The sequence below is a fragment of the Felis catus genome, chromosome D4, assembly GCF_018350175.1.
Source record: "Felis catus isolate Fca126 chromosome D4, F.catus_Fca126_mat1.0, whole genome shotgun sequence".
NCBI lineage: Eukaryota > Metazoa > Chordata > Mammalia > Carnivora > Felidae > Felis > Felis catus.
The window spans coordinates 82,934,501-82,960,512 of NC_058380.1; the positions used below are offsets into that span (position 1 = coordinate 82,934,501).

The 26,012-nt window shown below is 40.0% G+C and overlaps 1 protein-coding gene across 8 annotated transcripts in view; it reads right to left on the reverse strand.

The window, feature by feature from the left end:
- Positions 1 to 26,012, reverse strand: part of DENND1A (DENN domain containing 1A) — a 510,341-nt gene that overhangs the window by 476,889 nt on the left and 7,440 nt on the right. For 2 of the 8 annotated variants that reach the window (XM_045043642.1, XM_045043643.1), the window contains exon 1: positions 12,118 to 13,347. The exons of 1 other annotated variant lie outside the window; for it this stretch is intronic. In XM_045043642.1, coding sequence (XP_044899577.1) covers positions 12,118 to 12,275 — 158 coding nt within the window. In that variant the 5' untranslated portion in view covers positions 12,276 to 13,347. Of the gene's footprint in view, positions 1 to 12,117; positions 13,350 to 26,012 lie in introns of those variants that run through there. 5 more of the 8 variants (XM_045043639.1, XM_045043644.1, XM_045043645.1 and 2 more) reach the window with 5 other exon arrangements.

A 26,012-nucleotide genomic window follows, 5' to 3' on the forward strand; every position in this document is an offset into this window, starting at 1 on the left:
CTTGAAAAGGTTCCCGCCAGCCCGATCTGGGGTCATTTGAGCATCAAGTTCAATAATGACATTAACAGATTAACCCATCAAATAAAATAGGAAAATGAGTCCACATTGACATAAGTGAATAAGTTGAAAACTGAATGAGAAACAAAACACTTACATAGTTTCAAAGTACCTTCCCACAAAATACTAATTGCAAGAGGGAAAACAGTACCTTTTCAGTGTAGAAGTTCAGCAAAACCTACCTTAATTAACTCGTTAAAGTGATCAACTTAAGTAATGAGACAACCTGTTAGAAAGCAATGGGAAAACTAGCATCGTTTCCATGATATTCCTGCCAAAGATGCTTGACCAGCATCTAATCTTAAGAAACCTCAGACAATCAAATTCAAACTGAGGGATCTTCTAAAAAATATTTGGCGTGTAATCTTTAAAAGTATCAAAGTCATGAAAATCAAGAAAAGACTAAGAGTTCTTCCAGACTGATGGAAACCAAAGAGACATGACAACTAAATGCAATGTGTGATTCTGACCTGAATTTTTTTTTTTTTTGCTATAATAAAAAAAAATGTTATTGGAATTACTGAAATGTGGATGGGGTCTAAGGATTAGAGTTGTAATGCATTGATGTTAATTTCCTGATTTTGAGGTTTAGATTGTGGTTTCATAGGAGAATGTCCTTATTTGTAGGAAAAGCCCACTGAATTTTTCAGGGGGCATCAGATCATCACCTCACTTAAAATTGTTTTGATTTGGGTTTTTTTTTTTTAAGTTCTACACATTGTATTACCAACTTTCTGTTAAGATTTTGGTTGTTTAAAACCAAATAAAAAACTTAAAAAACCAAGCCAAGGCGGAAAAACTCACAATTCATAGTGCATTGGATAGAAAAGGGTATTACCTTAGGAATGGGGAATAATTGGCCGTAGGTTGATTATTGCTTCAGTCCCACCTAGCAAATCTTTTTCAACGTTTATTTATTTTTTGGGACAGAGAGAGACAGAGCATGAACGGGGGAGGGGCAGAGAGAGAGGGGGACACAGAATCAGAAACAGGCTCCAGGCTCTGAGCCATCAGCCCAGAGCCCGATGCGGGGCTCGAACTCCCGGACCGCGAGATCGTGACCTGGCTGAAGTCGGACGCTTAACCAACTGCGCCACCCAGGCGCCCCCCACCTAGCAAATCTTAAAGGCAAGACCCAGAAGGATCAAACTCTTTCAAACTCAACTAACGTAACATATGAAACAATGTTTTTCAAGATATCAGGCAGCAAAGCACAGCAATCCCTTGAGAGATGCAAAACAAATGAGAAGACCCTTCAATTGCCTCCAATCACTGCCTTAAGGCCAAGATTATTCAGAAAAATACAAAAATACCCCACACCCGACAAAATTAAATACACAATGGCTGGCAGTCAATAAAAAATTACCAGACATGCATAGAATCAGGAAAATATGACCCATAACAAGGAGAAAAATCAACTGAAGACATCCTAGAACTGACAGAGATGTTAGAATCAGAAGACAGGACATTCAAACCATTGTTCTAACTGTATTCCAAGTGTTCACAAAATTAAGAGACACAGGAGATTCAAAAAAGACCCAACTGAATTTCTAGAGATAAAAACTACAATGAAAAATCCACCGAATGAGATTAACTGCAGAGTAAACACTGCAAAGGAAAAGATTAGTGAACTTGAAGATCTTTAGAATATACCCAAGATGAAACACACAAGGGGAATGGGGAACAAACTGACAAACCCAAAGCATCACTGACCTATGGAACAACATCACACAGCCTAATATATCAGTAATTGGAATCCCCAAAGGTGGAGAAGAGGCAGAAAACCTATTTTAAGTAAATAATGACCAAGAACTTTCTAAATTTGATGAAAACTATAAAAGCACAAATCCGAAAAGCTCAACAAACCTCAAGCACAAGAAACAGGAAGAAATCTAAGGCACATCATAATCAAATTGTTCAAAATCAGTAATAAAGAGAAAATCTTAAAAGTAGAACAAAAAACACATGTTACATTCACAAGAACAAAGATTAGAATGACAGATTTCTTGTCAGAAGCAAGGCAAATGAGTGAACAGTAGAGCAACATCTTTTAAGTACAGAAAGAAAGAAATTGACAACCTCAAATTCTATTCCCAGAGAATATTTCAAAAGTGAAGGCAAAATAAAGATTTTTCAGACATCACAAATGCTGAAAGAATTCATCAGCAGCAGACCTACACTACAAGAAATGTTAGAAGTCCTTCAAGCAGAAACAAATGATGCCAGATGGAAATATGGATCTATACCAAGAAATAAAGAGCATCAGAAATGGTACTACAAGAACTATATAAAAAAAGTCAAATGATCATCTCAATAGATGCAGATGGTTTCACTGGAGAAATCTACCCAACATTTAAAGAATACCAATTCTACCTTTTGCCTCGATGCACCCAAGAGAGCAAGACGTCACCAGCAGCTCTCCTGGAGCCATCCGAGGAAATCTGGCGAGGGTTCTCATCCTTGCCGCATCTACTCAAATTGGCACAGTCTGATCCGGAAATAGGGCCTCATTGTGTGCTGCCAGTGTTTCCGTCAGTACACGAAGGATATAAGCTTCATTAAGTTGGGTTAAATGAACTGCCTGAATGGGTCTTCCAAGATGCCTCCCTTACTACAGATACCCCAGATACCTTAACTGCAGACACCCAAGATACCTACCTTAATAACTCACTGTACATAGAGATACTTCAATGTAAAAACAAACAAACAATTCTTTACAGTATCTTCCAGAAGACAGAAGAGGAATCATTTCAACTCATTTTATAAAGCCAGTATTATTCTAATACCAAAACCAGACAAAGACACTACCAAAAATATAACTTCCACACATACACACAATAGGTCAATATCCTTCCCAAATACAGACAAAAAAACTCCTTACCAAAATAGTAGCAAATAGCAAATAGAATTCAACAAGATACACCATGACCAAGTGGAGTTTATTCCAACGATGTAAGGCTGGCTCAATATCGATAAATCAGTCAATACAGTCTATCCCATCTTAATAGGCTAAAGAAGAAAAATCACAATTCTATCAATCAATCCACAAAAAGCATTTCATAAAATTTAATACACATTCGGGGCGCCTGGGTGGCGCAGTCGGTTAAGCATCCGACTTCAGCCAGGTCACGATCTCGCGGTCCGTGAGTTCGAGCCCCGCGTTGGGCTCTGGGCTGATGGCTCAGAGCCTGGAGCCTGTTTCCGATTCTGTGTCTCCCTCTCTCTCTCTGCCCCTCCCCTGTTCACGCTCTGTCTCTCTCTGTCCCAAAAATAAATAAATGTTGAAAAAAAAATTAAAAAAAAAAATTTAATACACATTCATGATAAAAAAAAATTCAGAAAACTAGGGATAGAGGAGATCTTCCTCAACCTAATAAAGAACCTCTATGAAAAACCTACAGTTAACCTTATACTTGATGGTAAAATACTGAATACCTTCCTTCCAGGATTGGAAACAAGCCAAGGATGTCCACCAACACCACTTCACCATTGTCCTAGACAGTCCAGCCAGGGAAATAAGGCAAGAAAAATTAAAGGCATATGGACTAAAAAGGTCATGTTGTCACGCAGACAACAGGACCATCTATGTAGAAAGGAATTTGGAACTGAAATCAAGATAATTTTATTCTCTCTCTTCCATCTACAACTCTTCCATTTCCATCTAATCTCCTTCTCTTTGAACTCCTTCTCTGATAGTGTTCAAAGCCCAAACCACAGATCTGGATAGCAAAGGATAGGAGACTTCAAAAGCACAAACCAGTGGGCACCTGGCTGGCTCAGTCAGAAGAGCACATGACTCTTGATATTGGGGTCGTGAGTTCAAGCTCCACGTGATATGTATAGATTACTAATAATGAAAATAAACTTTTTTAAAAAGAACCATATGTGAAAAATGAAGAGGTTTGATTATATAAAAATTAAGAGTTTCTGTCCAACAACAGAAATTTTTACTTTAAATGGAAATATTCTGTCCATTTATGGGGGGGGGGGGCGGAAAGAGACAGACCTGGGGAAAAATATCCAGCATCATTCAATTTTAACAGCAACTCATGGAAAACCAAAGTTCTATGGGAATATAGCTTGAAAACTGCTATAAATTCATCCATCACTAAGAAGCAAAATATAGGACTATTCAATTAGAAAAAATACATGGACAAGGATTGAGAATAAGTTGAGTCAGATTCTCTCTCCTAAGAATCCAGAATGAAACCTCAGAGCTGATGTCAGTTATACAACTGTTCTAGAACTTCGGTCAGTGAACTGTTTGAAGAAAATCACCTGAGGAAACTTTTTGAAAATACAGATTCCCAGGTGTCCCAGAGGTTCTGGTTCAGAGGATCTACAGTGGCCCTCCCCCCCGCCCCAAATTTTTAAGTTCCTCAGGTGATTCTGGTGCATAGCCAGCCAGGTTTAGGACCCACTTAAATAACAGTGCTTAAAAATGAAAGACTAAGAAAGACAGAAAATCCAACACAAGAGTCTGTATGGTCCCTGAGAGACTAGAAAAGCCTAAACACTGTCAGAATGTTTTGAGAGCCTAATTGCAGAACCTTAGTTCCCGAGTGAATGTTCAGGAGCGTGCAGGCTCTGTGTGACTAGTCATGGACACCCATTCAAGGGTCTGCCATTTCCTTAATATAAAGACTATTAACAGAGAGGAAAACAACTTTAATTTTCCTTATGATTTTCAGCTATGGTGGGTCTGCTTACTCACCCAGGTAAATAATAATACCCACTTTTAATTTAGAACATCTTTATTTTTCATAGTTTACCTACATCCTAGATTTATGGATAGACGGTTATTAATCACAGCTATTAAAACTTAACAATATAGGAAAGGCATCTTGGAATACCTAATCAGCCCAAGTCCCAATCCTTAGGTACTCTCCGAGAGCTCTAAGATCAATCAGGAGAACAGAAAACAACCCATAGATTCACCGAGTAAACTTTCAGAGCAAAGTCAACATTAAAGCCAAGAATACATACTGCAAAACAGCAAGAGGTAGAAGCAGCAGGACTCCTAGAATGGTGAAAACTGTCTGCTTGCCCTGCTTCCGGCAATGAACTGGCTATGCCACTCTGGGCAAGAAATGAGACAACACTGGGCCAAAAGGTCTAAAACATGAGCACATGGGGACTGGCTATAGCACAGCTTTAAAGACCTCCCTCTGTAGAATCCAATTTCCCTATCTATAAACAGATCACTAAGATCTTTTCTAGTTCTGACATCTTGTAGCTCTAGCATTCTAAGTCAAAAAGATTTGCATCCGACTTTGGTTCATATCATGATCTCAGGTTCATGGGTTTGAGCCCTGCACGGGGCTCTTTGCCAGCAGTGTGGAGCCTACTTGGGATTCTCTCTCTCCCTTTCTGTCCCTCCCCTGCTCGTGCTCTCTCCCCCTCTCTCAAAATAAATAAATTAAAAAAAAAAAGATTTTGCAAAATCTTTTTTTGGTAAAATACAAAGTTATGTTTTAATTAATATGAAGGCTCATGATTTTTTATCAAAATATTTAGATTAATACAAATGCTAACTTCCCAACTTTCATAAGTTATTTGTCCTGAATATCAATTCAACGAACAAGTGAAAGATGGTCACTTTTCTAGGGCAGTGGTTTTCAGTGTAGGGCAGACATGTCTCAGAGGCCTTAGGGGGAAGGGAAGAGACCCATCATATAGATCTACTTTTACTGCTTTTTATTCTAAATTTTAAATATTTCTTCTGACACCTTTAAAAAAAAAAAGGTAGCTCAAAAAGCATATATGCAAACAAACATGTAAGATAGGTTAATTTACAATCCAGTTTACCAGTGAAGAAACTAAGGTACAGATAGGTTCAAGTACCTGTCTGAAGTCACACAATTAGGAAATGAGGAAGCTGGGACCCAGAACCCAGGCATTTTGGCTTCAGAGTCCATGCTCCTAACTACTGTGCTAAGCTCTACATGTCACAACACGGTTTAGTCAATAAAGACAAAAACATAAATCTCCAAGACTCCCAAATGCATTCAAAATAAAGATACTGGGACACCTGGCTGGCTCAGTCGGTTAAACATCTGACTCTATTTCAGCTCAGGTCATGATCTCACAGTTCGTGGGATGGAGCCCCACATCAGGCTATGTGCTGACAGTGTGCAACCTGTTTGGCATTCTCTCTCTCCCTCTTTCTTGGCTCCTCCCCAACTTGTATGCCTGTTCTCTTTCGCTCTCAAAATAAATAAACTTAAAAAAAAAAAAAAAAAAAAAGAAGGGTGCCTGAGAGGCTCAGTCAGTTAAGCAGTCGACTTCAGCTCAGGTCATGATCTCACGGTTCCTGACTTCCAGCCTCAGTCGGACTCTGTACTGACAGCTCAGAGCCTGGAGCCTGCTTGGGATTCTGGGCCTCCCTCTCGCTCTGCCCCTCCCCAGCTTGCACTCTGTATCTCTCTCTCTCTCTATTTCTCTCTCTCTCTCTCAAAAATAAACATTTAAAAAAAAATTTTTTTAATAATAAAGATACTAATTAACATGACAAGCAAGGTTGTTTCCAATTGAGCCCCAGCCAGACCCTTCAGCTTCTGCCACTACTCACTACCAACACACACACACACACACACACACACACACACACACACCTCCCATGTTACAGTCACATTCAGCTTCTCATCAGGCCTCAATCGCCCATGCCTTGTATGTACACTTGCTTTTTATTGAGCTGTTTCAGAAGGGCAGGGAACTGTGCTAAGTATTTTATATACCACACCTCATTTTATCCACATGACGATCCTGTGATGTAGGGAGTGTCTGTGGATTTTACAAACCAGTCTTGTAGATGGGGCGCCTGTGTGGCTCAGTCAGTTAAGCATCTGACTTGAGATTTCAGCTCAGGTGATGATCTCACAGCCAGGAGATCAAGCCCTGAGTTGGGCTCTGCACTGGGCATGGGCCTGGGATTCTCCCTCTCCCTCTCCCTCTCCCCCTCCCCTGCTCAAGCTCTTTCTCATACACACGTACATACATACATACGTACATACATAAATAAATGCCTTGTAGAAATTAAATAACTTGCCCCAAGGACAAATATCTAGTAAGTAGCAGTGTATGAACTCAGACCCAGGTCTGTTGTTCCTTCAAAGGGTATGTTCTTGATCACAATTTTCCTTCCTAAAATGTCCTCTACCTCCAAACACCCTGTTTATTCGAGACGCATCTAGAACAGTGCTTGGCAAATAATAGGGACTTGAGATTATTTGCTGAATCAATGAATAAATGAACAAATGCCTTCTCCTCCTCTCTGGAGGCTTCTCTGACTCCCTTACAAAACTCAGTTGCTCTCTCCACATTGTCACAAGACCGGTTTCAAAGCTCTATTAAAAGGCTTCCCAGGTGGTATTCCATGCTTTCTACTTTTATGTACATATTACCCACTAGAGTGGAACCTTGTTTCACTTCATCTTTGTATTCTCAGCCTCTAACAAAAGGCCTGGCTTTTAACAAGCACTCAGTAAGTTTGTTAATTGAATGAATTTCCCTGAGGAGAAGGGAGATGAGTAAGAGACTCATGATTCATATTAGAACTTCTTTTTCCTCAAGAAATAAACAACATTCAAAGCTGTGATATACTCAAATGTGTGCTCTATAAATATTTCTAGGTTTCAACTATCATCAGAGGTATCTAAATTTAACTCATTCAACACATATTTATGAATAATCTAAATACATACATATAATGGCTCTTAAGGAGCTTACAACCCAGTCAAGGAGATAAAATATAGTAAAATGTAAAGGTATGGGGTGCCTGGTGGCTCAGGTGTCCGACTTCGGCTCAGGTCATGATCTCGCGGTTCGTGAATTCAAGCCCCGTGTTGGGCTCTGTGCTGACAGCTCAGGGCGTGGAACCCGCTTCAGATTCTGTGTCTCCCTCTCTCTCTGCCCCTCCCCTGCTTATGCTCCAACTCTCTCTCAAAAACATTAAACATTAAAAAAATTTTTTTTAACAAAATGTAAACAGTCAAACATGAACTGCCATGAGAAAATACATGACTACATGTATGCCACATAATTGGTAATAAAATGCTGTGGGCTTGCAAGTTGAAGACCTCATCCTGGCTGAAGGCAATGGGTCCAATTACCTGTGGACAGTCTGCAATGAGGCTATTTACAGTCAGAAGCAAAATGAGGGGGAGAGCAGGGACTTTGCAGTGTGGTCTCCATATAAAAGTGTTTAATTCAATTTTTAAAACCGTCCTTAATCTGACATGTTCTTCCTGCTCTTTGCTGTAAAAATGTCATTTCTTTTCAAAAATAATGATGGGAGATAATCATTTCCATGTGGTTCCACAAAACTTGTTTTTGAGATTTTATTGGTACAAGCATTCCAAACAGTTGGGAAGTACTGAGCTAGGGCATTCTGTGATGCTTCTCCTGAAGAGGTAGAACTTGAAGTGAACACTGGATAGTGAACAGGATTTGGCTAGGTGGGGAAAACAGGAGATTTTAAGCAGGGGAAACAGCCTGATCAAAGTACTGAGGCACAAGTGTTCCTGTAAAGTTTGAAGGATAGTAACTAAATCAGGCTGAAACTTGGAAAAATTGCAGCTGTGAATTCTGTTTCTGGCAATATGACAAGCTAAGTAACTTTCTGATCCTCTACTGAAAATAATTACAAATAATGGATGTTTTTATCTTCTCCAATAAATACATTAATGAGCCTGGAAGAAAATCAGGAAGATTCAGATGAAGAAGAACTAAGTGCCGAGAGAAACCCAACAGGGTAAGCAAAACACAAAAACTAGCTTTCCCCTTGAAGGCATTTGCATAGTTCAATGCAAAATTCATTCTCCCATTTAAAAGGGGCTCAAGGAATACAAGACAAAAGTAACATCCAGCCTGAGGCAGAAAGAATAACATATGCTCCCCACCTCATAATTTAAACTTGGACTACAAAGGTGGTCAAGATAGAAACCCATCCACACACATACACATCAAGAACTATAATGAAAACCACTACTCTCAAAACTTGGCAATCTTCCTGCAAGTTCAACCACAAGCTGGCCCTCACAAGGGGCTGCTACTGAATGGTCAAAAACCTCAGCCCAGGAATTCAAGTTGAAGTGGTCACAAACTGAAAGTGGCTGCAGAACACTAACAAAAAGTATGTAAATCTTCTCTGGAAAAATTCACTTCAACCTTGGCCTACACACACACACACACACACACACACACACACACACACACACACACACACAAATACACACACATACACAGCTCTAAGAAATACGTGTTTGTGGGCAAAAATTAGAATCCTCAGGGAAACAAAGCCCATAAACAAGAACCTCAGAAATAAAAGATGGCAGAATCCGACTTTTGAAGATTTCAGATATTACAATTATAAAAGACAGGATATGGAATAAATGTTCAATAAGCTTAAAGGGAAAAAAAAGGATTGAAAATTAGTAAAGAGTAATAAACTATGACATGACCAAGCAAAACTGAAGAAGAACAAAGCATTTCTCAAAATAAGAATAACTCTATGGTTGGTTAAGAGCAGAAAGGTCACAACCAACATGAATTAGAGATACAACCAAAATGAGTTCAAGAACTTACAGAAATTACTTAGAACAGTGTTCAGAGACAGAAATTATTAAAGTAAAAGACAAAGGTAGACACAGAAATTATGAGACTAATACTCCAGAAGAGGTAAAGAAAATGGGGTATAACCCAAACTGGTTTTAATGCTCTATTTACCTTTTTTGGGTTCCCATCTTCACTTAGTTCTCGGTCTGAAAAAAAGCTGACAATGTTCCAAAACTGACAACAGATACACATTCAAGAAGTCCAATCAATGCAGAGCAAGATAAAAAGAAATGTAGAAGTTCTGGTTCCAAGTAAAAATATAGTAGGCATACTCTACCTGGTCTCTCATAGCTACACCTCTCTACAACCAGGGCAAAATTCATGGAGCACCTGTCTGAGGAATCAAGAAGGGAAATAATAGTATATGGATTGGGGTAGAAAACTAGAATTCAGTTTCACCAACCCAGTGATAAACCATACATTTACCGCTTTCTTTCCTCTGGCATCACTCAGCATGGATGTAGGCAGCATAAAAACTGGAGTTGACAACAGCATAGACAGAGTTCCAGGAAAAGCACTCTAGTTCAGGCTCAAGGAGTGGAAAAGAAGCAGGGGGATTAACAGGTACCTAAAGCAGTGTGTGAAGAACCTTCCTCTCCAATCAGTAGTGCAACCTTAAGAGAATGGGGCAAATCCCAATTACTTTCTTTTCCTCTGTGTCCTCCCACTGCTAGGTCTGGACTACAGATGTGGTCGTGGGAAGTGCCCAGAACAGGATAAACAAAGCCCCAGTTTTCTGACCTGCAGAACAAACGGAGAGGCCCAGGGAAACAGGGAGATAAGAGAAGGAGAGGAGCTCAGGAAAATGACCCCATGAAGTGGGTTTTGACGACCAAGGCTCATCTGAGTCTGTCAGCAACGCATGAGGATGCCAACTGCTCCACATCCTTACTAACCCTTCATAGTGTAAGTCTTTTTAATTTTAGCCACTCTTCTGGTTGTACAGAGCCTTCCAAAGGTAGTTTTAATTTGCATGTTCCTAACGACTGATGATGCTAAGCATCTTTTCATAAGCTTATTTGCCATCTGTAGATCATCTTTGATAAAGTGTTCAAATCTTTTGCCCGTTTTTCTTTACTGGATTTCCTTATTGAGTAGCAAGAGTTTACAAATAGAGTTTTCAGAACTTGATGGCTTGTCTTTTCATTTCCCTGAAGAGTGTCTTTCGATGGGCAAAAGATTTTAATTTTGATAAAGTCTAACGTATCCATTACTCTTGTATAGTTTCACTTTTGTGTCCTGCTTAGGAGGGTGAATTTGACAGCACTCCCTCACTGTACTGAAGGGACAAATGATATGGGAGATAATCAAGGACAACTCCTAGATTTCTGCCTTCGGGAGTGAATTAGTGGAACACCACCCTGAGACCATTTTCTCAAAGGACATCCACAACCCACTGTTAAACCAAATCATCTTCTCTGGATTCCCATTTCCACTGCGATCCCAACAGCATGCTACGCTGCTTATCTTGGTCTCTCCTCTTTCCTCTTAGGTTCAAACCCTGAACTGTGCTTTGCTATATTCAGTCTGAAAACAACGCTCAGAGCTTCATGTTTCTCATCCGTGCCAATAGTTTCCAAAGCTCTACAGTCTCTTCCTGGTAACAGTGCCATCCAGTATTTTTCTGAAGGCCATACTATGTGATAGGTGCTAAAGCTACCTTCTAACTGCCTGTTGCATTTTTCTCGTTGACCTGTCAATAAGTTTACCGTCAACCGAAGTCATTCTTCTTGACCTCACTGCCAGTTCTCCCTCCTGACTCACCAGTTTCTGTCAGTGGTGTTTTGATGCTCCCAAATTGAAAACCTTGACATTGTCACCTTCTATTTTAGTTCTCTCTTCTCTCCCCCATATTCAATGAATTTAATAGTTCTTCAGCTAACACTGGAGGTTTGGGAACTAGACTAAGAGGCCAAAAATGGCCTCTTCTCAATTTGCATGAGAAAAATAATGTAATCTAATTTTAAGTTTTCCTACCATAAGTTTTTCTTAAACCTTTCTCACCTGCTATTCCCTGTCTCTTCTAAAATAGAATATAAAATAGTATCAGATTTAGGGAGGGGAAATGTAGTTTGACATTTAATGTATAAATATTTCAGAGTATTCCACACAATACCATGACTTTCAGGCACTCGATCACCTGAACACGTTTGAGCACCACTGAGCTAATAATGTGCAACTCATATTCCTGCTAGATTGTTCTTTCCTATGCAGTGTGAAACTTTTCCAATGAGGAAGTCAGTCCAAGATGGGAAAGGTGAGACCAATTTGCCTGAGAAAAGATTAAGAAGTAGGCCATCAGAACACTCTATAAATTTCTTCCTCTTTAATTCCAGGCTGTGAATGCCCATCCTCTGGCACCAAAGAGAATAACCATCTTACAAGTAGAGTAGAAACAACTTTCAATGATCAGTATAAGAATAAATGAATTTATACTGTAGTCACCACAAGTGAGGCACATCCAGGCTGCATCCTCCAGTTAAATCAGCACTTTCTGGACTTTCTCTGCTCCAGGAATAAAGCATAACAGTATTAGTCTCCAAAAAGTAAATATTTACAATCCCAAAGGGAATCTTCCAAAAACCACATGATTTGAGGATCATTAGTTACTTGGAAAAATCATAAATAGTTGGGAGTTAAAGATACAAAAAGACTACTGATTATATACTCTTTAAAGATGAAACCTGGTCAACACCAAACTTCTACGCTGATTAAACATTAATTTTTCAATCTGTATTAACTGACTACTCACTATGTGCCATGTACTGTGCAAGTCCTTCAAAGTTTAATAGTGACCAAGGCTCTCACAGTACCTGACTTCATGAAGTTCGTACACTCTGGGGAAAATCAACAACAGTAACAACTAGGGCTGACGGGCAAAGCTCCTCCAAGTGCAGCAGGAAAGGTAAAGGGGATGCTCAGAGGTTTCTCCAGAGCTCTATCTGAGCTAAAACCTGAAGAATGATTGGAAGTGAACCAAGGGTACATGCATGTGTGCTTAGAAGTAGGACATAAGGGGTACTAGAGATCAGGCCAGGGTCAGACAGAATGGAGGAGAAAACACGCTCAGGGTCACACAGATCTGGGATTCAATCCCAATTCCACCACCCATAATCTGTGCCATCTGGGCAAACATCACCTCTGACTGGAATTACTTCATTTGTAAAAGAGGGTAGCAGTACTTACCTCCTAGATTTATGGTAAGGACTACATAATATACAGTAGATGCCCCTGGTCAGCTCTGTCACCTTAGGCAACTGGAAACCTCTCTGTGTCTGTCTCATCTGCAAAATGTGGATCATAGCAGTACCTTCTCCATCAGGTTGTTAAGAGTAAATTGAAAGATTAAGTGTGAAGATTCAGGGAGATAACACATATCAAGTACTTAGAATAAATACTAACATTCAAAAGACTTCAATAAATGTTAGTCGCTATTTGTATAATAACAGAGTCAAGATCTCAAAGGGCCTCATAAGCCATGTCAGGTGTGTGGACTTTAATCTGGAAGCGTGGGGAACAACTAAAAGATTTTAATCAGTGAGTTGACAGGATCAGATTTGCCCTCTGGAAGGCTCACTGTGGATACTGCAGAGATAGGACTGGAGAGAGGCAAGAGTGGTAAACAACCCAGTCGGGAGGGATTACAGCCACTATGGTGAGAGATGGTGGCCAGGACCAAGAGGACAGCAACAGAGAAGGAGGCAAGTACATATATATATATATATATATATATATATATATATATATATATATATATATATATATGTGTGTATGTGTATGTATATGTGTGTGTGTGTGTGTGTGTGTGTATACACACACACACACACACGACTTGATGTTTGGATTTAGGAGGTAAGAGGTCTCACTGACCCTTCCCTTCCTCCGGCCCTCTATCTGCCTGCTAAGGATTCATGAAATGTCTTTAGTTCTTCCTGCTCACCACTCTGTAGCCAACTCGCAAACTCTATCTTTAGCTCCCACCTTTCCAGTGACCTTCAGGTCCAAGATTACAACTGTCACTGGAGAGCTCCACATGGACAGTAACCTCACACTCCATAGAACCCAAATCAAACCAATAAAAAATCAAAACCCAGAAAAATCTCAATTTCCCTCTTCTTAAAGCAAGTTCTGTCACCTTTTTCTTGGTCACCCAAGTGACAAACCTTTGAGTCATCATCCATCTAGCTGTGAAGACTTTCTCCTCTTCTGATATTACTTCTTGACAACTGTCACTGATAGCTGGACTCTTGAAGACAATGTGATGTAAACCAAAAGGAAATACCCAAATATCAGTCCTCATTACGGCTCTTCTATTATAATGGGTTACCTTTATTCACCGTGCCCTTCAATCCTGGTTATAGTCATGGATCGTACACACACACACACACACACACACACACACACACACACATTTTAATAGGTAGGTAGAGCCAATTATCTCTTGAATTACTTTTAAAATGAGTTACACTGGTTATAATAATTGCACACAAAAAGTACGGTGAGAACAGAGACAAGAACAACTCTAAAGGAGTATACTTTGGGAACTGTAGTTTTTCTGTATATCATTAGTTAAAATAGGAGAGTATCAGGCAGTGAGGGAATAAAATTCTACCTCAGTGGCATAAATGCCTGCTAGTCACTAGGAATTCAATAGGAACAGCAAACATGAACCAGTTCTTCAGCTGCAAGATCTGAGAAGGGGACCGGATAGTCACCCAGGGCACAAAAAACAGTGCCCATAGTAACCCATTCACCTCGCTTATGGCAAACAGCAGATCTAGATAGGGCTCACCTAGCTCAAGGCCATGTGGAAAATAAAAGACCTTTTAAAAATGGAGGAAAGGGAACATCATCTCTTGGAAGAAGAATATATCTCTGAAAATGATTAAGAAATATGTTTCAGGAAACTGGTATCCTTAAATAGAACAGAAAAAAAAAAAAACCATGAGTTTTACAAAACAGGAACAGAAAGCTACAAGAGGATAAAAAAGATGACAAATAAAAGTCTTTAAAAAAGGGGGGGGGGATGGAAGAAAAAAGAGTAACAGTAACTCCAAAGAGAATAAAAATGCATTATGGGCACGTGAGTAGCTCAGTCGGTTAAGCACCCGACTCTTGATCTCAGCCCAGGTCTTGATCTCAGGGTTGTGAGTTTGAGCCCCATGTTGGACGTGAAGCCTACTTTAAAAAAAAAAAAAAATGCATGGCATTAGACATATTACCTATTGTTTTGTTGCCAAAATTTTTAAACATGAACTTAAGCATGAGGAAACAATGACACAAATTCTAAATCAGAGACATTCTATAAAACAACTGGTCTGGATGCTTTAAAAAGTCAACTTCAGGGGCGCCTGGATGCCTAGGGGGGCTAAGTGTCCAACTCTTGATTTCAGCTCAGGTTATGATCTCATGGTTTTGTGAGATCAAGCCCGTATCTGGCTCCATGCTGGCAGCACAGAGCCTGCTTGGGATTCTCTCTCTCCCTCTCTTTCTGTCCCTCCCCTGCTCACACACTCTCTCAAAATAAATAAACTTAGAAAAAAAAAACTTTTAAGTCAGTTTTAGAGGCAAAAGGTGGAGGGCAGAAGAACTGTTCTTCTTTTAATTTTTTTTTTAACGTTTTATTCATTTTTGAGGCAGAGAGAGACAGAGCATAAACGGGGGAGGGTCAGAGAGAGAGAGGGAGACACAGAATCTGAAACAGGCTCCAGGCTCTGAGCTGTCAGAACAGAGCCCGACGCAGGGTTCGAACTCACGGACGGTGAGATCATGACCTGAGCCAAAGTTGGACGCTCAACCAACTGAGCCACCCAGGCACCCCAGAACTGTTCTAAGTAAAAGGGAATAAGAGACATGACAACTAAATGCAACATATGATCCCTAACTGGACCCAGGTTCAAAAACAAACAGCTGCAAAAGACATCACTGGCACAAATGGGAAGATGTAAACTTGGATTGTTTATTGGATATTGTGGTGTATGAAATTTCTTGATGGTGACAAAAGTACACTCATTATATAGAAAAATACAGGTGTTCTTAAGAGACATGCACCAAAATACAAACAGATGAAACATAATGATGGCCTTCACCTGACATGGAATTATCCAGCCAAAAAAAGTAAAATAAATATGTGTATATAAGGAGGGTGGGAGAAGGGATTACTTATCCCCTCATATTATAGGGAAACACAAATAAGCACTGGGGTTAAGGAAATGCTTATGAGTAATGTTTAATTTTCCTAAATTCAATGCTCATCCAAAAATCTACAATCACCAATAACTTATTATACTAAAACCACACCACTTCTGTAACAGTTTTTTAAAATATTTCCTATCCTTTTTGTGATGCCAGAATGACCTTGATACCAAAAACTAACAAGACCATTACAATAAAGGAAAATTACAGCCAAAATCTCTTATGAATATAGATGTGACCATAAAATAAATATCAGTAAATTGAATCCAGCAGTATATATAAAAAGAATAATACATCATGACCAAATGGGTTTGTCCCAGGGATGCAGAGTTAGTTTAACATTTGAAAATAAACATCACTTACATTAACACATGGGAAAGAAATCCTATGATCATCTCAATAGATGTAGAAAAAGCATTTGATAAAATTCAACCTCCATTCATGACTAAAGCTGGCAACCCATAAATCCCAATTGACGCAGACCAAAAAAACTCCAACAAAAGTCTGCCAAAGGGCCAGCCTAACAAGTCAGAAACCTTTTAGGAAAAGAAAAACAAAGACAAAAACCCACCACCAAACACCAGCCAAGCACCCCAGAAAAACCTGTTCAGCCTCACCTTCGCTCAGGTCAGCGAAGGACAAACAGGGAAGAAACCAAATTTCTACCTTGGCGGGGCTGTCATCAAGAATCCCATCCACCCACCACTGCCAAGAAAGTCAAGTAGGGGGCTGGGACTTTCATCATCCCCAGCAGTAATGAGGAGCCCCTCGATGTGGCTTCGGTGGAAACTGGAAAACCTGGACGTCCGCTCACCCATGGCAGTCACTGAGGCCATGGGGAGAGCAGCAAAAAGGCACCACTCTACCCAGCCAGAGAGGTGTCAGCAGAAGCCTCTTGGGGAATCAGAACTCCCACCTACTCCCTAGGTAAAGGGAATTCCCTACCCCGAGTGTTAACAAAGCCTCAACAGGGAACCTACACATATACCCTAACAGTCAACAGGAGGGCAAGTACTCCCTTCCCCTTCCAAAGCAGTGTCAAAGGAAGTCAGGTGAAAGCGGGAAACTTTCTTCAAGTTCTGTGGGCAATTTTTTCAGCCCAGAACTCTAGCAACCATACAAACTACTGATCAGGTGTAAGAGAGTAGACATTTTTCAGACACGCAAAAACTCAAATGCATCCTTCCTGCAAGTCCACTGGTGTGGTTGTCTCTTACAAGAACTTGAGGGGCTCCTGGGTGGCTCAGTTGGTTGAGCATCAGACTCTTGATTTCAGCTCAGGTCATGATCCCAGGTTGTGGAATCTAGCCTCGCATCAGGCTCCAAGCGGAACGTGGAATCTGCTTAAGATTCTCTCTTTTGGAGTGCCTGGGTGGCTCAGTTGGTTAAGTGTCCAGCTTCAGCTCAGGTCATGATCTCGCAGTTCACAAGTTCAAACCCCACATCGAGCTCTGTGCTGACAGCTCAGAGTCTGGAGCCTGCTTTGGATTCTGTGTCTCCCTCTCTCTCTGCCCCTTCCCCACTCATGCTGTTTGTCTCTGTCTCCGTCTCTATTTCTCTCAAAAATAAACATTTAAGGGGTGCCTGGGTGGCTCAGTCGGTTAAGCGGCCCACTTCGGCTCAGGTCATGATCTCACAGTTCACAAGTTTGAGCCCCATGTCAGGCTCTGTGCTGACAGCTCAGAGCCTGGAGCCTGCTTCATATTCTGTGTCTTCTCTCTCTACCCCGTCCCCACTCATGCTGTCTCTTTCTCTCTCAAAAATAAACATTTGGGGCGCCTGGGTGGCGCAGTCAGTTGAGCGTCTGACTTCAGCCAGGTCACGATCTCACGGTCCGTGAGTTCGAGCCCCGCGTCAGGCTCTGGGCTGATGGCTCAGAGCCTGGAGCCTGTTTCCGATTCTGTGTCTCCCTCTCTCTCTGCCCCTCCCCCGTTCATGCTCTGTCTCTCTCTGTCCCAAAAATAAATAAACGTTGAAAAAAAAAAATTTTTTTTTTAAAAATAAATAAATAAAAAAATAAACATTTAAGGGGTGACTGGGTGGCTCAGTCAGTTAAGTGTTTGACTTCAGCTCAGGTCATGATCTCACAGTTCACAAGTTTGAGCTCCATGTCAGGTTCTGTGTTGACAGCTCAGAGACTGAAGCCTGTTTCAGATTCTGTGTCTCCCTCTCTCTAACCCTCCCCGACTCATGCCCTGTCTCTCTCTGTCTCTCTGTCTCTCTGTCTCTCTCTCTGTCTCTCTCTCTCTCAGAAATAAACATAAAAAAAAATTTTTTTAAATAAACATTAAAAAAGATTCTTTCCCTCTACCCATCCCCTGCTCTCTCCAAAATTTAAAAAAACAAAACAAAAAACTTGAATATGTACCCCAGCAAATAAATTAAAAGAACACAGGGGCCAGGAAATAATGAAATAGGGACATTCCAGGATTACAACAAAATAGCTAGCTTTGCACAGATCACAACAGGAAGATGGGAAGAAACCAAGAAGGAAAAAAAAAAGAGCCTTAATAAAACTGCAAGTATGATCTCAAGTTTGAAAAAATTAACGATGTGATAAAGCAAATAATGCAAGATGAGAAAAAAGACTAGAAACTCAGGGAGAAGGGGAAGAAGAGACTTATGATTTTAAAAAATCAAAATCCAGATATAGCTCGTTCTTTTCCAGTCTCAAGCACTTTCTGGACTGCGGGCAGCAATGCAGACACAGCCAAGTCCAAGAACCACACCACACATAATCAGTTGCAAAATGGGTCAGAAACGGCATCAGGAAGCCCTAATCATAAAGATACACTTTGTCAAGTTCCTGAGAACCTCAAACTTTGTCAAGAAAACACACGAAGGATCTAATGAAGATGCAGAACAATAAAATAAAACTAAGACCATCAGGGCACCTGAGTGGCTCAGTCAGTTGAGCCTCCGACTTCAGCTCAGGTCATGATCTCACTGCTCATGGGTTCAAGCCCTACTTCGGGCTCTGTGCTAACAGCTCAGAGCCTGGAGCCTGCTGTGGACTCTGTCTCCTTCTCTCTGCCCCTCCCCCGCAGAGAGACACACTCTCTCTCTCAAAAATAAACAAACATTAAAACAAAATTAAAAAAAAAAAAAAAAAAAAACTAAGACCATCAAGGCCTTTGTCAAGTTCAAAGTTCTGAAAGGCATGGGCCCCAAGCTTAAGAAACAAGCTTATTACAACACTGCCAGGGTGCCGGCCTCTCTCTGCTGGACTGAGACTACCAACAAGGTCAAAATCAAAGCCAAGGCTCATGCTCCCAAAAGTGCCCCAGCCCCCACAAGGACTGCAAAGTAGAGGCTTCTGTCTGCCAACATGAGGATGGCAGTACTCACATGACACCTTGTGCTGCTCTCTATACAGGGGAGGTGTCCCCCTGTGTTTTTTGTGCAAATAAATGCAACACTAATGTATGTATTAGCATATAGAGCATAATTTTTTATTCTAGATGGATTATATGGAAAAAAGTTTCTGTGACCCTGATGTTAAGCACATTCTCCCTCAAACAGGATGGTAATGCACCAAGAAGAAAGAAAAGGTTATTCCAGCACCCTACCCGGCCTATGTTGAATAGTATTTAAATACTCATAACATTTAATTTTTTTTAATGCTTTAAAATAATGTTTATTTTGAGAGAGAGAGAGAGAGAGACGGAGAGCAAGCAGGAGACGAGCAGAGAGAAAAAGAGACAGAATCCCAAGCAGGCTCCACACCATCAGCACGGAGCCCAGTGCAAGGATCGAACCTATGAACCGTGAGATCGTGACCTGAGCCAAAATCAAGACTTTGGCACTTAACTGATTGGGCCATCCTGGTACCCCAATAACATTTAATTTTTAAGCTTAACCTAAGGATATATAATAAAAGACTTGGAGGGGTACCTGGGTAGCTCAGTTGGTTAAGCTCTGACTTTGGCTCAGGTCATGATCTCACGGTTCGTGGGTTCGAGCCCCATGTCAGGCTCTGTGCTGATGGCTCAGAGCCTGAAGCCTGCTTCAGATTCTGTGTCTCCCTTTCTCTCTGCTCCTCCCCCACTCATGCTCTGTTTCTCTCTCTCAAAAAGAAATAAAGATTTAAAAAAATAAAGAAAAAAAATAAAAGACTTGGTTCTGGCCATGGATCAGAACTAAAATAACCACATAAAAGTATAGCTTAGAAGAAACTAGAAAAAAGGTATCCTTCCCTTAGAGAGTAAGGAATTAAGAGACATTATTGAAAGTTAATGGAATAAAAAGGATTAAGTAATTATGTCAAAATAAAACCATTCTAAGAATTCGAAATAATATAAATATCTAAAACACTAGAAGAGGAAAAGATAATTAATTACTATAAAGGTGCTCATCGTCTTTCACTTCAGGGAGTTAACAAATATCGCCCGCTTAAGATTCTCACTCTCTGTCCCTCTGTCCTTCTGCCCCTCTCTCCCATTCACACTCCCTCTCTAAAATAAAAAGGAAAAAAAAAAAAAAAAAGAAATGAGGATGACCCCTAGACACTGCTAGAAGGGACTTCTTTACAAGGTATAAAATGAGAAAAAGAGAGAAAAGCACATTCAGAATGCTATCATTACCTGAAGGACTGGTGGGAGAAGGTGTGAATACACATATGTATTTACCTTTTTTTTCTTAATGACAAATTAACATTTTTTTAAAAACTACCTACGAAGGAGGGAAGGAACAGAGTGATGAGGGAGGGATAGAAGTTAAACATTTTTTTTTGTTTTTTGTTTTAAAGGCTACATTAAAACCTTGTTTATACTATGTTTATTTTTGAGAGAGAGAGACAGAGACAGAGACAGATAGCATGTAGGGGGAGGGGCAGAGAGAAAGGGAGACCTGGAATCCACAGGCTCCAGGCTCTGAGCTGTCAGCACAGAACCCAACGCAAGGCTTGAAAGAACTGCCAAATTAAAAACAAAACCAACCAGTTTTCAGTAATCATATTGTTTATAGTAATGTTGGTGTTGCTGCTGAGTTATGTGGGTCTTGTGTGATAAAGCAAAGATACTTATGTTGGTGTCACTGGAAATCAGCACTTTTTGGTACGAATGACAGGAGATTCAGATACAAGAGTGATAAAGTTAAATAACAATGCTATAGACTTGAACTGGAAATATCAATATGAAGTTTACCTTTAACACACACACACACACACATACACACACACCCCTTCCTAGTGCTGATCCCTGGAAAAGTCTAGAATAATGACTGACAACAGTAGTCATTCAAAACAAAAACAAAAACAAGAGTCCTAAAACCCAAAGTGAAATCTCTAATACCATTTCCCACTAAAAGGAAACAAGACTCCTTAAAGAAACAGGAATACAGGTCTGGAGCAGGAAAAATACAAGATAAGCCTAGAACATCTTGTCATACCAAAAAGCAAGGGAGATATTAAAAACTACTGGGAGGGTTGCCTGGGTAGCTCATCGGTTGAACTTCTGACTTCAGCTCAGGTCATGATCTCACGGTACATGGGTTCAAGCCCTGAGTCGGGCTCTGTGCTAATGGTGCCAACCTGGAGCCTGCTTCAGATTCTGTGTCTCCCTCTCTTTCTGCCCCTCCCCTGCTCACACTGCCTCTCTCAAAAATAAACATTAAAAAAAAAAAAACTACTTGGATCCTGTCAAAAGGATTCTGGAAGTTAACTTGAAGCAGTCACTAGACAAAGGACAAATTAAACATCATTGAGAACTACAGTAGATTCAAATATAATAGGTTTAAATTCATGTGTTTAAAGTGACACTTGGGAAAAAAACAAAAACAAAAAACAGTCCCCTCTGGAAAACACTAGCCAATTAACTCAGTTTGAAAAATGATTAAAGGAAACAAATATTTATCCTGCTTTTCCTAGATAAACTATACCTCAGGGTAACCAAATAGTGGATATGGTAAACTTTTTCTATATAGAAGTATTCTAGCTAATATGAAGCAATGATAGAAGCAAAATATCACCATTTAATAGCCCCTAATAAATTAATGGACCAAAAAGAGAGATAATCAGACATAATGTGCCTCCTGATGGAAGTACCTATCACATTTTAAGTATGCTTGCCAAGAAAATGAACTTGAATCTGATCAAGTAACTAAATCTAACTACCAATTTGTAAGAAATAAAGGGGACAGAACATATTAAACAGGATGCAGTGTAAACTACATAGCATAAATAACACACTTCAATAAATTGCAAAAAAAAGATACACATCAACCAACTGAAAAGTATGATCTTACTTGATTTAAATAAATCAACCCTTAAAAAGAGATGTAACTAGAAAACTTTTTAGTGACTATAGATATTTGATGACACAAAGGAATTTTTTTTAGGTGTGATGTCACCTTTTTAAAAATAATGTCTCTCTTTTAGAGACACATATGGAAATATTTAAGAATCAGATATGACAGTTGGGATTCGCTTCAAAATAATTCAGAACTGGAGGGCAGAAGGAGTTATGGGTAGTTACCTATAAATGGAACTAGATACGCCATAAATTAGTAAGTGTTGAAACAGTGATGGTCATTTGAGGGCTCATTATACTATTCTCTCTACTTTTGTAGATGTTTAAAATTTCCCTAAAAAAAGTTTTACAAACAATCATTTTAAGCACCCAGGAAAAAGAAATCAGCAGTTAAAGAGTAGAAGTGAACAACCATAAAATACCTAGGAATAAACCTAACCAAAGAGGTGAAAAATCTATACAATGAAAACTATACAAAGCTTATGAAAGAAATTGAAGACCACACACACACACACACACACACACACACACACACACAGAAAAATATTCCATGCTCTTGGATTGGAAGAATATTAAAATATTGATACTACCCAAAGCAATCTATATATTCAATGCAATCCCTATCAAAATAACACCAGCATTCTTCACAAAGCTAGAACAATCCTAAAATTTATATGGAGCCAGAAAAGACCCCAAATAGCCAAAGCAATCCTGAAAAAGAAAGTCAAAGCTGGAGGCATCACAATTCCAGACTTCAAGATGTATTACACAAAGCTGTAATCATCAAGACAGTATGGTACTCGCACAAAAACACTCAGATCAACAGAACAGAATAGAGAACCCAGAAATTGACACAAATGTATAGCCAACTAATCTTTGACAAAGCAGGAAAAAATATCCAATGGAGCAAATACGGTCTCTTCAGCAAATGGTGTTGGGACAACTGAACAGCGACATGCAGGAGAATGAACCTGGACCACTTTCTTACACCATACACAAAAATGAACTCAAAATGGATGAAAGACCTAAACGTAAGACAGGAAGCTTCAAAATCCTAGAGGAGAATGCAGGCAACAACCTCTGTGACCCTGGCTGCAGCAACTTCTTAACAGGTCTCTGAAGGCAAGGGAAACAAAAGCAAAAATAACTACTGGGATCTCATCAAGATAAAAAGCTTCCGCACGGTGAAGAAAACAATCAGCAAAACTAAAAGGCAACCTATGGAATGGGAGAAGATATTTGCAAATAACATATTGGATAAAGGGTTAGTAGTCAATCTATAAAGAACTTACCAAACTCAACACCCAAAAAACAAATAACCCAGTGAAGAAATGGGCAAAAGACATGAATAGACACTTCTCCGAGGAAGACATCCAGATGGCCAATTGACACATGAAAAAATGCTCAACATCACTCATCACCCAGGAAATACAAATCAAAACCACGAGATACCACCTCACACCTGTCAAAATGGCAAACATTAACAACTCAGGCAACAACAGATGTGGGCGATGTGGAGAAAGAGGATCTCTTTTGCACTGCTGGTGGGAAGGCAACCTGGTGCAGCCACTCTGGAAAACAGTATGAAGGTTCCTCAAAAAACTAAAAATAGAACTACCCTACAACCCAGCAATTGCACTACAAGGTATTTGTCCAAAGGATACAGCTGTGTTGTTTCAAAAGGGCACATGCACCCCAATGTTTATAGGAGTGCTATCAACAATAGCCAAAGTATGGAAAGAGCCCAAATGTCCATCGATAGATGAATGGATAAAGAATATATGGTACCTACGACCCAGCAATAGCACTACTAGGAATTTATCCAAGGGATCCAGGAGTGCTGATGCATAGGGGCACATGTACCCCAATGTTTATAGCAGCACTGTCAACAATAGCCAAATTATGGAAAGACCCTAAATGCCCACCAGCTGATGAATGGATAAAGATGTGGTTTATATATACAATGGAATACTACTTGGCAATAAGAAAGGATGAAATCATGCCATTTGCAGCAATGTGAATGGAAGTGGAAGGTATTATGCTGAGTGAAATAAGTCAGAGGACAGATATGTTTTCACTCGTATGTGTATCTTGAGAAACTTAACAAAAGACCACGGGGGAAGAGAAGGGGGAAAAAACAGTTACAAACGGAGAGGGAGGGAGGCAAACCATAAGAGACTCATACAGAGAACAAACTGAGGGTGAATGGGGGAGTGGGGGAGAGGGGAAAATGAGTGATGGGCATTGAAGAGGGCACTTTGGGATGAGCACTGGGTGTTGTATGTAAACGATGAACCATGGGAATCTACCCCAAAAACCAAAAGCACACTTTACACACTGTTATGATAGACAATTTGACAATACATCATATTAAAAAAAAAAAAGATGTGGTATATACACACAGTGGGGTATTACTTGGCAATCAAAAAGAATGAAATCTTGCCATTTGCAACAATCTGGATGGAACTAGTGTATTATCTAATTGAAATTAGTCAGAAAAAAACAAATGTGATTTCACTCATATGTGGAATTTAAGATACAAAACAGACGAAGCTAAGGGAAGCAAAAAAATAGAAAAACAGGGTGGGGGACAAAACATAAGAGACTCAAATATAGAGAACAAACAGGGTTGCTGGAGGGGTTGTGGTTGGGGGGATGGGCTAAATAGGTAAGAGGCATTAAGGAGGACACTTGTTGGGATGAGCACTGGGTGTCACATGTAGGGGATAAGTTACTGGATTCTACTCCTGAAATCATTATTGCACTATATGCTAACTAACTCGGATGTAAATTAAAAAAAAAATTTTTTTTAATTAAAAAAAAAAGTTTAGACGTGAACAGCACCAGCTACACAAAGATAAATATAAGAAGGTATAAATCTTATGTAAAGGTGAATAAAATCTTCAAATAGTTTGTGAGAGAAGAGACATGGTGTTAATCACTATTGTTCTAATTATTTGCATGCTTCTCTTATCTCTCTCAGTGGACTTTGAGCTTCTTTTCTCCCAACCAGCAAGAGGAACAGTGCCTTGCACAGGATCACAAACCTTCAAATAAATTCAGTAAAATGTAAAACACACCATCCTATCATACTCACAGAGAGCAAGCAAATACTTTCTCTCTGGCTTTAAAAAAAAAAAAAAAAAAAAGCCTATAAAAAAGAAGACTTGCTTTGACTCCAGGTGGTTCAGACAGGCGTGCTCGTCCTCTCCAAGCAGTAGTAGTGACAGCTGCCATTTACTCAACAATCCTTTCTCCACTGAAGGCGAGACGCAAGGTCGCTTCTAGCCCTCACAACCACCTTACAGGTGAATCTGTTAGCTTCAGGACTCAGATGCGGACTGCACGGGTCTCCAAGGCCCACATTCCCCAGCTCCTCTCACACCCTGGAGTACAAGAACTGTTTGCTCGGAGTCAAACAGCATCTTTCTCTACATTAGTTTCCTTCCTCCTATTTATTCATACAGCCTAAGCGAGATCAATGAAACATCCCTGAAACCTTTCCTGTGGCTCAAGTGAGTTCAAAAGTTTACTTCTTCTCTAACATCTAACATGGACAGATTTCGCTTCAGCAACTTGGCTCAGGCCACTTAAAGTCTTACTCATCAAATGAAGCACACACATTCACTACGAGGCCCTTAAAAGATTTCTTCCCTTCTCGCTGCAGACTAAAACGCCTTCTCCCAATTATAACTTTCCACTTTTCCTCAGAAAAGCAAACACGTTACATAACTGGCCCTCACCTTCCAAACACTCATTTCTAATGTAACTTTGCTAACCTCGGCAAATCGTCTTTGATTCTTCTCTCGCCCCTTACGTGTAATTTGTCACCAAGTCCTGTCAATTCTACCCAAAATCTCTCTCGAATCTGTCCTTTTTCTTTTGACAACTAAAACC